The sequence below is a fragment of the Haliaeetus leucocephalus genome, unplaced genomic scaffold (genome assembly GCF_000737465.1).
Source record: "Haliaeetus leucocephalus isolate CR32 unplaced genomic scaffold, Haliaeetus_leucocephalus-4.0 Scaffold1, whole genome shotgun sequence".
NCBI classification, from domain to species: Eukaryota; Metazoa; Chordata; class Aves; order Accipitriformes; family Accipitridae; genus Haliaeetus; species Haliaeetus leucocephalus.
In genome coordinates, this window is record NW_010972437.1 from 22512986 (window position 1) to 22528977 (window position 15992).

General features: G+C 42.4%; 1 protein-coding gene across 1 annotated transcript in view; it reads right to left on the minus strand.

Annotated features, from left to right (window-relative positions):
* Window positions 1–15992, minus strand: part of SEMA5B (sema domain, seven thrombospondin repeats (type 1 and type 1-like), transmembrane domain (TM) and short cytoplasmic domain, (semaphorin) 5B) — a 135171-nt gene that overhangs the window by 58645 nt on the left and 60534 nt on the right. The window contains exons 5-8 of the mRNA XM_010568773.1: window positions 9830–9928; window positions 8802–9015; window positions 5955–6240; window positions 1511–1646 (exon numbers count right to left, since the gene is read on the minus strand). Coding sequence (XP_010567075.1) covers window positions 1511–1646; window positions 5955–6240; window positions 8802–9015; window positions 9830–9928 — 735 coding nt within the window. The remainder of the gene's footprint in view (window positions 1–1510; window positions 1647–5954; window positions 6241–8801; window positions 9016–9829; window positions 9929–15992) is intronic.

The following is a 15992-nucleotide window of genomic DNA, read 5'->3' on the forward strand; positions in this document are numbered from 1 at the left end:
CTGCACTTGAAAAACATCTTAATCTCTTCTTGCAATCTTCCTTTTGTCTGCCACATACCTCCTTTTCCTTTCCTTATTTTCCTCTGACCCTTTTCTTTCATCTTGCTGCTGCAATCTTTGCACTCCACATTTTATCTGATACTTTTCACTACATGGAAATGCTTTCCAAAGTCCTTTTCTATTCCTCCTGGGTTAGCCCAGCAAGGGACAGAAAGTCCTCGATTCTCAGTTAACCTTAACATTCCCTTTAAACTCAAAAAAAAAAAAAAAAAGAGAGAGAGAAGAAAAAAAGACTGCCCATGTTTGGCACGGCAGGGCCTTCAGCGAAGCTTTGTTCCTTGGTTTTGAGTGCACCAAGCAGAGGGGACGATCGAGAGCCCAAACCTGTCCCACCTTGTACAGGCAGAAGCTCTCACTCAGGTGCCATGAGGGAATTCAGGGGGAGAAATCAGGTTCCTCAGCAGGAACCAAGCACATCCCTGCCTGCATCATGGACCTGCCTCCCATCTGCTCTTGCTGGGATTTCAGGCAACTGCAGAGTCCTTTTTGGAAGTTCCCTGACATCACCAGCTTGAAGGGAGATGGCATTTGCAGGCAGACTCAGGACCTTTGCCATAATAAAGGAGAGCCAGATTCACACAATCGGGCTGAAAGGATTCATCACAGGGAAGCGAGGACAGGAAGACAAGTCCATCCTCCCTAGGACTCCCCACGTGGGAAGGGACTGCGCTGTGAAATGGGCTTATGCTTCAGAAGACTCAGGTTTGCAGGGGCTGTCACACGCATACTCTGCACCACACTGACTGAATCTGGGCATAAAGCAACTGAAGTTGTTCTATAATTTTCAAATTGGCCTTAACTGATAATCCTGGAAAGTTGCTCATTCATAAAACCAAAGATTTTTAAGGTGAGAAGGAACCACTGTGACCATCTTCATGTGTCCTCCTTCACCAGTTACTGCTGTAACATGTCCATAATTTCTGGCTGAGCTACCGTGTCTTGGAAAGACATCCATCTTGCACTGAAACACTGGTAGCCTTAGGGGCCCTATCAAGTGATGGAAAATTCATCATATCCTTACACAGTCACAGTGGTTAATTACCTTTCTTGTTTAAAAATATAGATTGTCTCCGTTCTAGCTTGACTTTGTCCAGCTTCAGCTTTCAATCCTTCCAGTTTCAGCGGGGACATGTCTCTATGTCCCCTAGTGAGGATCACATTCTTGGAGTTTATGTGTCAGTGATGATTGTAACAAAGATTTAAATTATTCATTATTACAAAAAATCTGAATATTCTTATTATCGGTAAAACCATTCATTTTTTGCCATGAATCCCGTAGTCTCAATAACACATGGCAAGAAGTTCCACAGACTAAAACACTCATAAATGTGGAGAAATACAATTTACCTGCACCACGGGTCTACCTGGAAAAATGAGCCCCACACAAATCAACCCACTGAAGTGACAGAACATAAAAGGGACTGGAGTAAATGAAGGGCAGCAGCATTACCTGGAAATTAGGGATGGGGTTTAATGTTGGCAGCCAGGCTGATCTTGGGTTTTCTTGGTAACGGAAAGGGCCATTAAATGCCTGAGTAATGGCACTAAGATTGAAGGCACACACTGCTGAGGCAGCTATGCTGTTTCTGAAAAAGGGGAGAAAGAAATCAATTTAATCATTAGAACATTGACATTTTCATCATAACAGACACCAAACTCCTCTCAAATAAAATAGATGTAAATTGTTAGGTAGATGTACAGTGATACCAATCTCACAGGGAGTAAAAATAAATAAATAAATTGTAAAATACAGATGGCTTGCATGGCAATTTTGAGAATCAATTTTAAGCTTGGTTTTAAAATGTCTGTGATTTAAGGGCCATGGAAGCAGTTCTGACAAGAAAGGTGAATACAGTTTAATTTGCATGGATTATTTGTGTCTGGTTTTATTTTTATTTTTTTTAACAACCTATCTATCTTTATTGATTACAAACAACCTAATTTTTAATCTCTTGGTGTTTCTCAAGGTGAAATTCTGTTTCTACAGGCTCCTGAAATATTCAGCTATAAAATATATCTCCTAATATTTTTATCTATCTATCTAGGTAGATAGATAGATAGATAGATATAAATAAAAATAAAATACACACACGCATGCATATACATGCAGGGGAAGGGAAAGGGTGACAGTGCAAGCCAGGCTGGTTGTTACAGCAGCTCAGCACGCAAAAAGGTCTTGCTAATATGTGAAAGCCTCTGTTTTCAATGATCACAGTTCACTTCTTTGTGTTCCCAGCTGGGAATAGCATCTGTCTCAGGCAGACTGTTCACCACGCACGTACCAGCCAGGGGAGGCAAGGCTAGGGAAATGCCACTGTAGGAAGGATTCTTTGGAAGGGAATTTATTTTAGCAATGCTTCACTGCCCAGTCAGACTTGCACCCAGATTAGTCGGCCTTCGCTGTCTCGTTTCAGTCACGGAGGACCCATTTCTGCAAGGTCCTGAGCAGGCTCAGCAACTTTTGCCTCAAGAGGGTTGGAGGGTGCTTCCCAGATGGTGAGGGCACCTCAGTGAAGCTGGCCCAGAAAGGAATGTTTGCTAAGTGGTAACCTGAAATTCAAACCTGCTCCCAGCCCTCCCCTTCCCTCCTGCTTTTTTTTTTTAAAGAAAAAGAAAAACGTTTAGAGCAAAAGATATCAGAATAAAACTAAAAATAGTGCTAGCATCAGAGACTGACTCGTCACGGTGCCTTTTAAGTAACCCAAGTGCTGCTGTATGTATCTTTCTGCTAATTAAAGCAATTTGAATTCTCTGAAAAAAACCCCTTTTTTTTTTTTTTTTTTACTAAACCAATAATTACACTCTCTTGCACAAAAAAACCCGCCTTGCTCCACAATCCCAGGCTGGAAAGCAGAAGAACAGATTCTTTCACTGCATATTTCTTCTGAGCAATACAACATCAGGAAGAACTTCTTGCTTTGCCTTCCCGTTCTCTGCTCTTGCCCCTGCCCCTTCCATCCCCAGAGTGATGGAGTAGCTCACTTTGAACATGTCAAAGCAACGCCAGGCAAACCTTTCTCCACTTTTGTCTGAACACCGCTGACGCAGTGCATGCTCACAGACGGCAGCTCTTAAGACAAAGCTAATGATGGATGACAAGTAAATGCCTTGAGGCACACACGGAAAAAAAAAGAGAATGAGAAAGAAAATGAAAAAGGAAAAGAAAGAATAAAACCCCACTAGTCTAACAAAAATACTTAAAAAAAAAAAGTGTATTTTTAGGGCCCTGCTAAGGACTCCACAGTTTAGCCCTTTCCCTTTGCTAGACAGGAGAAAGGAAAGAGGTTTTCCATTAAACCTGTGGCCCATTTTCCTTTCCATCTGTGGCCTGGCATATTTCCCTTCCCTCCCTATGAAAAGTTTGGTCCCAGTCTCAAGCCAGTGACATCAACTTGTGCAGCTGGCCCCTGTGCTGTCCTGGTGTGAAGTGCAACCTCCTTTATTCCCACCTCCTACTTCCTGTGATTAACTAGGTGGTTTAGAGAATGGGTTAAGTTCAAGGAGGTTTTAACATTGTCTCTACTACCTCCCAGAAAAATTTTAATAAAAACATCTTAAATATTTCATCAGCAGCTTCCCCCAAAAGCTCTCTTTCCCACTGATTCAGCTGGGCATAACATAACATGAAGCAATAAATCTACCTGTGGGTGTTACCACAACCACTAATATCGCTTTCTTATAAGATGACCCTAAATGCATTAAACATGAACTTTCCAAAATAAAAATACCTTTAAACAAACAAAAAAAATCATAGTTTTGTGATGCATTGGTATTCTATTATAAAGAAACTCAGACTGGAGCATACATCAACGCTCTTTGGTATGCAGAGCTCATGCAGCATGACATAAGTCCCAGTGGAAGTTAAAAGAATAATTACCATTATTTCTCTAGTCAGATGACAAATTGGAACATTTTCTCTTTGAACTCTCAAAAGAACATCATGTTGTAGACCCAAAACGCTACTTGATCTAGCTTCAGCTATTATCAATAACTCATTTCTTCAATTACACAAATGTTACATATTATATTGTCCTCAGAAGATACAAGAGAGAATGTACACCTGTAATGTATGAAGAGTGACTTAAGTGTAACCCAAAGGAGACAGGTAACACTCATCACGTCTCATGTTAAACCTGGGAGACAGATGCAGCAGAAGAGAACTGTTCCAACCAGAGCTAGCTTATGTCTCCCCACTTATAGTCCAAAAACTATACTGATTTGATAAATATAATACAGTTATTAATAATTTTCTCATTTCCAACTTCTGTTCTTGGCTAGATAAATGGACAAATGGATAGATAAAACATTACCACTATGGGCATAGAAGTCCACTCGGGAGGTGGGGGGAGGAAGTGTCATCTCAAATGCCCAAAGCAGTAGCCGGGTTTCCTTTTAATGTTCAGGAAGTTTGGCTAACATCCTCTAAAGGTTCTTAGAGAATGACTCACGCTGCTCTCAATGCCAGGACAGGTTTTCCCCGAAGTCCACAGTCAAGGTGCAGTGCTTAATAATGTTTGGGTTTTTTTAGTTGCTTCTCCCCCTGCTCACTTTTGGCTGACATTGGCAATGGTAGTGCAGAAACAACACATGGAAGATGGATGAGGGTGGCCAAAAACCTACTTCTTGGCATTTACAGAGCAGGAATAACATTCAGGCTCTGTTGACTCTCATAGTGAAGCTCCCAACAGTGCTTTAGCTCAAGAAGTTGGGACTGATGCTTTGTGAGTTCAAGGGCTGAAGTTCAAGCCCTGTCACACCAGCGATACATTAAAATAGGAAGGCCTGTACTTCACTGGAGCTTCACTTCTTTGGTTTGCTGTGGGCTTCTTGGGAACAGACCCTTATTTACATTCAACAGTACACCACTGCACACAAAAACCCCAAAGAAGTTGGCTACCCAGCATGAGTAAGGCACTTTGGGTGTTTGTCGTGTGAAGTAACTAACTCAGATTTTCATTCTCTAGTTTACACATCAGGATAACACCCCCCTGGAGAACATGTATTATTGAAACTCAATACCACGCAGACTGGTTATAGCTTGAAACTCATCATCCTAGCCTTGGGCTTCAGAGAAAAAGTTATTTGAGTTTTCCTGGCTTAAAAATATACATTATGAGTTTTTTAATATATTTTTTAATTAACTCCTCTTCTCCTTTCTGCTTTCACAGCTACACTAAATCATACCAATTACAAGTTTTTTCAATATCAAGCCAAAAAGAGGCGATTATGAAGTTTCAGAAATCATGCCTTCCCCTCGGAGTTCCAATGCTGCTTTTGATTTGTGGATCTGAAACAGTCTGTAGTGGAGGTACAGTCCCCCTTGGAAATGTCAAATGTTGTGTAGCCTGCATGACCTTGCTTCTATAAAGTGTTGATCAACAGTAATTTACGTTGATTTCAGTCTAGGCTGTTGTGATCCCATCTGCCTCATTCTCCTCCTTCCAGTCCTTCTCTCCTAAGCATATGTACCTGTCCACCTCATGGGCCAGCCCCGATGTTCACACAGTTGTGTCAGGTTGTCCAGGCAGTTAACCTGGCTGAAAATTAATTACATTTTTCTGTTGGGTCATTTTTAGACCAGTGCTCTGAACTACACAAGTAGCTTTGCCACTACAAAAAGTCAGAAATCTGTCACAGCCTAGGTTTATATCAAATTAAGTTACCCTAGAACTGCACAGTCACCTTTTATGGACTTCAGGAATCTATGAACCATGGATTAAAAACATTGCCCTAAAGGCTGTGTTGCCATGATGGATAACACAGACCTATCTATTCCTTCACGTTAACCAAAGGATCTTTCAAAAACGATTGCTCAGACTGTCTAAAAAATCAGGATATTGTCACTCTCAGACTGCTGGGGATAGAAGAAGGGCAGTAAAACCAGTGCAACTTACACATTAGTAGTGAAGACACCATAGATCAGATCTTGCTCAGGAAGGTAGAAGGTGCTTTGCAATTCATTATAATAGAAAGGGATTTCTCCAGCACGGGAGCAGTTCAGCCTGGCCTTCATGAAAGTTGTCCATGTGTCCTCCAGCAAAAATCTCCCTCCAATATCATTTTTGCAAACCCTTGCCACACGAGAATACACTGTTTTCCCACAGTCATGTTCTACTGCATTCTCACGGAAGAAGAAATAGGTGAATAAACCAATGTCGTAGGCAGCAATAAAGTTAGGCTCTGAAAAACAAACATTTGAAGAGATTTATACAGGTCAGAAATCAATCCGTGCTCACTGACTTGCTCAATGCATTGCACCACCAGCTCCCTTTATGCAGGCTGTCAAAGCTGGGACCACAGGGAGTTTGGAGTCAGCAGAGGACATAAAAACTGTAGATGGGAATAATGATATATGGGGAAACAGCTCTAGCTCCATTTTTCAGATCTTGGAAAAACCCCATTGTTTCCCCACTTTATTGGCAAAGCTGCTACTGATTTCAGGGAAAGCAGAGTTCAACACTTTGCATATGCATGACTATTCTATGTACCTATACTCATTTTACAACATAAAGCCTTCCCATTGGGTTCCTTCACCTATTCACTTCTGAAGTGCACCTTATGATGTGTTAAATATGCTGCGTGCATCCGCCCAATTCCCCAGACTGCTGCACTGAAACATTCAACCTACTCTCCCAGCGCAATCACATCTGGCTTTTATCACGAAGCCTTTCCAGTTTCTATGCACAAAAGATTATCTTATGTCTGTAAAACAAAACCATGCCACAGACCGACAGTGTTGAAGCAAGCTCTCCTTAATTCTTTTTCTCCTAGAATTATTGTTATTATTTTCACAAGAATTGAAAAGAACCTTGAATTCGTTTTGTAGTGAATATTTTAACTGGGTATTTAACAAAGCTTTAAAGTGTACGGTCTTTTATCTCAACAGCTTCTTTGGCAAAGGGAAAAGATTGGCCAATGAATAATATTTGACTAAACAAAAAAAACCCTGTTGGTTTTATAGGGTGCTTTTACAACATTCATTTCTGAGTAATGCTCAAAGGAAGAAGAAAAAAGGAAAGTACAGAATTCCTTTAGTGCTGCAGCCCAGGAGCGAAAGGAGAACAGAGTCATGGCAGAGGGAGAGGAAGGCAGGCTGATGCTGCTGCAAGGCAGGTTTGGAAGGCAGACGATGGTACAGAGGGGAGGGCACTGCAAAGCATCTCCCATCAAACTTTGTCCTTCAAACAAACAGTGAACCTTAAAGGGACTGTTGTGATCACAAATCTGACCTTCTGGCTAACACGAACCTGTGAATTTCACCCTGTAATTCCACCATCAGATCCTGTAACTAACAGGTGAATTAGACCACATCTTTCGAAGGAGCTCTGATCTTACTGGACAATGTCACGTGGCTTTACATCCACCACTTTCCTCAGTGACTTGTTCAAATGACTAAAGACTGCCCCAGCTGCAACCTGTACTTCTTTTTCCATTTGACATTATCTGGTTTCAGCTTCCAATCATAGGCTCTTGTCATGACTCGTCTGCTAGATTAAAGAACTTTATCCTGCCAGAAATCTTCTCTTGATGTAAGTACTTCCATATCACGAACAAAACACCTTTTATCTCCTTTTCAGAAAGATAAATAAATTGAGCTCCTTAAGTCTCTCACTGTGAGGCAGGCTTTCCAAGCTTCAAATCACTCCATGGCTCTTCTCTGAATCATCTTCAAGTTTTCTGTTTCTTGTTGAAAAGTGGCCAGAACAGGATGAAATTACTCCAGTGTCACCAACGCTGCACAAGCTTATAAATCCAAGAGTCGTGTTAGTTTTTCCAGTCACAGACTAGAAACTCAGTTTCTGTTTGTCTTTCCTTAAACTCCCCTGTTCCAATGTGGCTTCCTTCTGAATTCTTCATGCATGCACCGACAAGAGGCACATATTTCTAATGAGCGTATAGGGGTTATGCTGCTTCTTGGTCCTAATTCACAGTCTTGCCTGATGACATCCTTCTCCTAAAACTCCGGATCGCCATACTGACTTCAGTATGTCTGCAGAAGCCTAGTTCAGTCTTCTTAAGCTCCAGAGAGCACATAGTCCCACTGCTCGTATCTTTGATTGAAAGGTCCTGAAATCCAATAGAAAGACTCTGAGTATCTTGTCAACTTACCTGGGTCAAAGGAGAAAGGGGGAATATTGGGGTCTTCATCACTACAGCCTGCATTGCCCCAGTCAGAAGGTGTGGACTCAGTGCACAAATTACTGGTTGAAATTCTATAGCTTGCTTGATGCAGGGTATTATCACACTGGGGTAACAGCTGCTTTTAATAACTATAAATCCACAACAGCATGGGTTCACATGGAACATAACGTGCTGTGAAATTTCTCATTTTCAGACTGATTTTGCACCGAAACCAACCATCTTCAGCTGAGTCAGTGGAAGTAGAGGGTGCTTAACACTGTGCAGAACTGGGTCAACAATATGATGCTTTAAGTTGGTTTTGATCTTCAAATCTTTGAGTGGTTTTCTTGTTAAAATGATGTATTTGGTCATCTTGCAAGACAGAGACCCATATATATGTTAAGTCGACTGAAAGACCCACTTTCTATATTCTAAATCAACTTCTCTGAAATACTTCCAGGCTATTTTTAAATGTCTTCTAAGATGCATCGATTATTGCACCGGAAGCCCTTCCCCATCGTAACTCTGGATCTCAAAATGAAAAGAGAGGGAAAGATTTACAAGCCTGTCAAGCTGACTTTAATACACCTCTTGCTCAGATACGACCCACATGACTTTACCATTGAGCCATTTGGAGTTGTATTGTGCTGTCCTAAGTGGGGGAACATTTCCAAGGCTGCGGTAAATAGCAGGATCCCGTCCAGAGAAATCAATTACAGTTGCAGCATAGAGTTCTCCTCGTGATGTAATCACAGCTGTCGAGTTATGACGAGGGTCGTACGGGCACCGAGCCACTCCATTAATTCTGTCAATGATTTTGCTAAGATTTCCTACCTGTATTTAAAAGGAGAGAGGAGAGAATTTAAAGAGCATCTGGCTTTCTTACTGGTATAAAGAATTCAGTTCGTCCACGAGTACCTACGAGCAAAACCCTGATTTTAAAAAAACAGGCAGCTATAAGAATGTAATGTCAGCAATGACTGTAAATTGATCTTTACATCCATCGTTTGCCAATGTAGTAAGAATGTAATGTCAGCGATGACTGTAAATTGATCTTTACATCCATCCTTTGCCAACGTAAGAAGTTGTGTCTGAGCCTCACTGATCCTATTGCTTTGTAAGAAGGGTAATTCCCCAGCCAATAAAGCCTCTAGGCCCCAACGCACTCAATGTAATCAGGTGCTCCTGCTGCTAGCACAGGTTTCTAATCTTCCATAGACACCTCCTGAATGCATACTGGCATTAAAAAATATAAAAATAAACATTGCTCTGGACCTGCTCCTGCCTCCCTTGAAGCCAAAGGGAGTTTTGCCATTTATTTTAAGGAAACATTTAAGTATTCAGCTTAGGAGGTACTCACAGCTAAGCTTGTCTATATTGCCCATTTTCAGCAGCATACCCAAAGTTTACATGAACAGCACTTTGTCCAGATCCAGCTCACCCATAACACAAGCTTTTTGTTCCCCACCTGCAGATACATCCACTGCCCCGAAGCAGCTCAAAGGGACCCAAAGAAGAAAACCAAAATAATTTCAGATAGCTACAGTTGAAACATATTCTCTGCCTCCGTGATGCCCTGCCAAATGACTGGCCTTCCCCAGAGCATGTATCCAGCCCTCCCTATCACTGTAAAAGACGCAAAACAGACCTGTCGACTGGAACACACCGGTGAAAAGGCATTGGTACCACAGGTAAAAACCTTCTTGCCATAAACAATCAGCACTCGGACATAGTTCTGGCACTCTTCCTATAGGGACACAAGACAGAGACAAAGGATTTTTGAAAAGGAGACTGTGGGGTTATTTATTACATTAAAAAAAATTACCTGTATTGCAGCTGGAATACACCTTCCTTAGCTCTAACCCGGACTGAGATTTGCTGCATCAAGCAGCGCACAGCTGTAGGGAGCTAGCAGTCTAAGTGAGCAAACCCAATTTGCTGGTTATTTCTCTAATCATAACCCTGCACAGTCCCTGGATAGGATGTTATCCATCAGGTTGACTCTGTATCAGCTACACAAGTGCCTCTTTCTGTGCTCTGCTTAGATTGGAGGAGGAATCCTCCCTCTTTTCATGATGATACTTCTGACCTATTTTTCCCAGCAATGCTGCAGCTTGGAAAACATTACCCAGACACAAACTCCAGTGAAGGACAGCAGGTCCGTCTGCACTATAATTCACACCAGTGCCAGCAGGAAAACAGCAGGAACTTCTCTTTAATAGACCAGGCTGGTCAGGAGAATCTCGTGCTTGAACAGGCTGTTACTTCCTGCCTCCCACAAGGATTGTGTGCTCAGGATTTTCCATGGTAGAAGGAGTTTATCTTTCAGGCCAGGCCATTGAGAAATAGCAAATCCCCTCTTCTCAGCTGCACGACCACAGACAGGCAACTCCCTCCACGTGTCAGTCCCCAAAGGTGTGGGGCTCCTGTCCCTCCACACTGGAGTAGGGCTGGCAGCACAAGGCTGCAGTTGGCTTCTTCAGAAAATCTCCTTCATGTTGTTGGAGAGCCACAGTCTTCCTCCCCACAGCCTCGTATCCAGAGACCTGTGGACTGCAGATCTGGCTAACTGAGCATCTCCGGGGAGTTAAGCAGTGGGGGAGGAAGAGGCCACATAAGGCAGGGACTTTCTAACAGTACACACAGGGAAAGGCAGTTGCGAGACTAGCGTGCAACTCCCACGGGCAGTGCAAGAGGCTCGAGAGCCGCCTGTCCCAAAGTTCATCCAAACAGCCCCGATGAGAGATGTACAGCAAGCCCGGCACCAGCCTGCCTGCCCTTGGCTCTGGAGTCACCTCAGAAGAAAGGATGTGAGCGATTGCTAATGACTGGCACCCACACGGCTCCAAGTGAGGGAAGTCTATTATATTCTACTGTAAACAGAAAAGGAAACTTGTTAAAAAATAACAACCTCAGCTGGGTTATCGTAGCTGTTTTGCTTTCCTCCCTCCAATAGATCATAATTTGCCACTAAGCTGAGCCTACAGCTGCAGACACTGCTGCTCCGTCCATAAGCAGCAATCACTCTGCGAGCTTCCCTGTCTCACAACGCTCCACACTGTTGATCATTTCCCTGAAGACTTCATTTGCAAGATTCAGCAGTGTAAAACACTCCCTATCATCTGGAAAGGAAGAGGGTCGCTTAGCTGGATTACGTACTATCTCCTTTCATTTGCTGTATGGAAATCAACTTGTTGAAGGACGGCATTTAGCAGAAACCCACTAGCATTAGCCGTAGACAAGCAACTGCATGGGGATGACATGTGGGGCTTGCTTTTGAACAGAGATCACAGGGAACTGCGCTCCAGAACCAGCCCAGGAGCACTCACCTAGCCCAGGTTGGGGCTACAGAGTGCCATAGAGCAGGTGCTGCCAGTCTTGAGTCTCAGCAGGGGCATCGGGGATCAGATACATAACGCCTGGCACCCAAAAATGAGAGCTTAAATTCATAGCTGGGTCTATTCAGCACTTCTTATTTCAGAAGCAGATCAGTCATGGTGACTGTGCATCCGTCTATCAAATAGGACTGTGAGAAGCACCGTCCCACCTACTGTGTGTTAAGAATAGAGGTCTCATGCTTTCTTTCAACAAGACAAAGGGCTTGCCAGCCTCTCTGCCCTCTCCTGTCATTATTACATGGTGTTGTGAGCCCTGTTAGTTATTCCCTGCCCTAGGGATGTCTGCACTTCATGAGTGGGTTAAGTAATTCCTCTTTCTTTAGAGCACAGTTACTCAATCCCACATAATACTAGGACCACTATATATTTAACTGCAAAGTACTAGAAATTCTTGAGGGGATGCTATAGAAAAAAGGTATGGGCTCCTCTCCCAACAGGGTTTTGTTTTCAGAATATGATTGATTTGGTGTCTAACCCAGAATGCAGCTCTGTACCCAAATTTCATACAATAAGAGGGTACCCATCTGTTCCCCCTCCACTTCCACGTTTCTCTGCTTTGTGCAGAGTCTGAGCATAGCTTCTGACCTAGACCAGCTAATACCATTTACGTTGCTGGACCCTTTCCTGCTTAGGTACTTCAATATATTCCTAAACAAAACCCTGTCCTGCAGAAATCTAAAATCCTAATTTGCAGGATTCTCTTCTTTGCACAGAACTATATTACAGATTATCAAACTTCAATTTCTATAAAAGTCTTCCTAGCTGAGAAGCTAGCACACAAAAAAGCATTTCCCCGTGAGGTCATGTGCTGGATGGTCTTCTGGAGTCTACTGGTGAGGATGCATCTGTTGCACACTATACTCCAAGGCATAGCAGCCTGGCTTGGTAAGGACACTGGAAGCTGGTAAAATATTGTGTTATTTTAGCCTAATTAAGCACGGGTTTATTTGTACCCATTCAGTCCAAAGCAGAAGTTATTTACTGAAACAGAGGAGAAACCATACTGAGCAAATATATCTGCTGCTGTCTGAACCTGCACGTGAATATTTCATCTGTGACTTCCAGTCCATTCCCAACTGCGGTAGCAAACAGTAGAAGAGCACAGTCAGTAGGGGTGAGGTGTTAGACTGGAAACATTTGACAGCTGATACTTTTGAGGGAACTGGGTACACCAAGCCCACTAATTATTTCATTGGCTGTAAGCAGCAGAAACTAGGGTGACTGGTGGATGTTTTCTACTCTGCTTAAATAATGATGCTACTAGGTGTGGGCCATATCCAACCGTAGTTGTTCCTAGGATTTAACTGTGTAGGCGTTTTCCCTGGACCTGCCTTACTGATGACGGTAACAGCGCTCCATGCTCCTGGAGGAAGAGCAATGATAATATGTACGTTTCATACACTGGTCTCAAAGCAATTTATAAAGCTTAAAGTAATGTTCTGAAACAGATGTACATTATCTGCCCTGTTCTCTCAGCTGGGTAATTGAAACATGCAGGTGCTAAAGGACTTGCCATGGTGACACACTGACTCAGAGGAGATGCTGAAGGACAGCAACAAAGGTCTAACTACCAGACCACATCTCTCTAACCTGCCTAAGCCTGAAGAGGAATACTGTGCTCATCTCCTATTTCTTATTGCTGTACCCACTGCCAGTCATGTCAGTCTATGAAAACCTCCAGCAAAAGCAAAGAAGAAACCAAACCACTTAAATGCTCCAGCTTGCAGGATTTTTCTCAAGACATCATTGGTGAGATTTATATTAGATCCTCTTTCTACTCTGTTCTCAAAATAACTAGCGAGGAACAGCCTCCTCTCTGTGTTCTTTAAACCAGCCTGGATTTGCTCCGAAGTCATTCAACACGCTGCACTCTGCAACAATTTGTAGCTGAGGCAACTGGTTGGTAAAATGGATCTCACAAACCCGTACAGAAAATAGGAGCTATTTAATGCAATTTCTTCCATGTGGCTGGAAAACTCTAGGCGTGCAGGAGGCAAAATTCAGATGGGCTTTAATATAGCCAGAAAATTTGGCAAGCTTGAACCCAACTCTGTCCAGACGAGACAATGTTTGGATCCTGCTCTCACATTATGGAGCAGACAGTTAAATCTGTGTATGATCAGTCTACAAATCTCATCACCAGAAGATACTATTGGGATCAAGAGATTAAGGATTTAAATAAAGGTGGAAGACTGGGAATTTATATGGTTAATGAGAATAACCCAGTTATATTAGTTGGGATTATTATTAAATATATGCCAGAGCTGATAAAAACCTGTGGCTCTCTGCAAGAGCATATCTCCGATTTTCCTACGAACTGCATGTTACCCACTTTGGGGTTCTTGCTCCTTCCTCAAAATTACCTGGTACTGGTTCTTTTTTTGAGATAAGACCTTAAATTGAGCAGATATCACTTTTCTCCAGTCTAATGACTCTTGTTTTCCGAGAAAGGAAGAGTACATGACATCTAATGCTCAACCCTACAGGGCACAGGGTCTCACTGTCACCAAGAGAATAAACTTCACTGAAGCCCCTTCCTCCCATCTCCCCCTGTTTAAGCCTAACCTCATTTATTTCATTTTTTGCAACATTGAGATTTAAATGTGTCTGTCTGTGAATGCTGTAATGTCCACGACTGTGGACAGGACCAGGCCTCTTTCTAGCTCATAGAGATGTCAGGCTGCTTTGAAAGCACATTTCAAACCTGAGAACCGAGAGTGGTGCCCTGTTACTCCCTTCATTTGTGTGGACAGATCAGCAAATAGAGGGGTTGAACTCCTGCCGGCTTCGGTTTGAGGTAAAATTTAAAAAGACATTTTCAGGATGCTGCAAATAAGCTAGCTGCAGGTGCTTCTGGAGTCGTTTCTTCTGTCATCTCTGAACACTGGAGTTCTGCAATGTTATAAGCCCTTAATCTCATTGTACAGATGTATTTTTCCTTGAAAACATAACTATATATAGGCACTACTTTAATTGGCCTTTTATTTTGCATAAACCACTCAAGCCCTGTTGTCAGAGTTCTCCTTTCTAATTCTTTTTTTTTTTTTTTTTAGGCTAAAACTATTTCATCACATACCAATCTATTTTAATCTTAAATTAAAAACACAGTTACATGCTGTATGAGAAAAATAGCTGTTTCAGATGGTCTGCCATCCTCAATAAAGACACACAAACTCCTATACTACAACCTGGAGTTCAGAGAATCAGCCAGCAGAACTCCATGTTACCTCTTCAATGACATTTTGGAGAGCAGCAAACATTTAATTCATCTGTTGCAGTTCATCCCAATTTGTTAAAAAATAATCAAGACCTAACATGTTCTCGAGCACTGTTATTAACACACTTTCAGATATCTATATTTATTTCTTTGGACAAACAATTATTTTAATCAGTTTAAGCCAATTCCCTGACCAAGTTGTCTTTCTCCTTCAAGTGCAACAGATAGCAAAGAGAATTGCTAATGATTTTTCCAGCCAAGTTTTCTTTAATGGACTTCAAATCAAATTTGGGGGCTGATTCTGCATTCTACTGGGAAAGTAGGCTCAGGTCTCTAGGAACAGTTACAAAGGGAGGAAAAATACCTGACCGCCTCCCAGTTATTTCTATTTGCTTGGGGATTTACATGGTGCCTGTCCTACCTGGATGCCTATTATTTGTAAGTGGCGTGGAGATTCCCAGCTCCACTAGATAACCCGAGGGCACATCCTCTGTGTGACACACAGCCACTTGAAGGCCTAAACCAGCCGATTCCTCCATTAGCTCAGCAATTTCTGCACCAAACCCATTTAGTTGGGCTGAAGCTTTGGCTTAGGATTTCCCTGTAACCTTGTGTGAATCCTAAGACCCCCCAGCATCAGAACATCATACAAGAAAAGGAAGAAACTATTCTGGCAATATGGTGGGACAATCGGTAGCTGGATGCCCATCAGATGTTTCTCTCGGTTCTTTCTTGCTCCAGAAGTGTTATTAGTGTGTCATCTTTCTCCTAGCTACACAAAGCTCTTAGGACAGCACGTAAGAGCTGCCACTTTCACTGCCATTTTCACAAATGGTTCCCTTTCACGTTTTGAAGTGATGGTGTGCTGCTTTTGGAAAGTTAACAAATAATTCTGTGCTTAGAGAAGAGAAGGATCAAAGTGCTCATGTTTGGAAAGCCATAACTTTCCATGTCAGGCAAAATTCCTTAGATGTGGTGGATGTGGACTGTTACGCAGAGACAGACGAATTACAAACTAGAAGCCGAGCAACTCCTAATGAAATTAAATAGACCTCTTCCCTTTTTGCTCTATCCATCACTCATTTTAACTACAACCTCTGAGAGATTTCGTTTGGAAGACAGAAGGAAAGGCAGCATAACACTGACTTTGTTCTCTGCATTGTCTCTCAGTAATGTGGGTGTTTTTCAGGGGACAA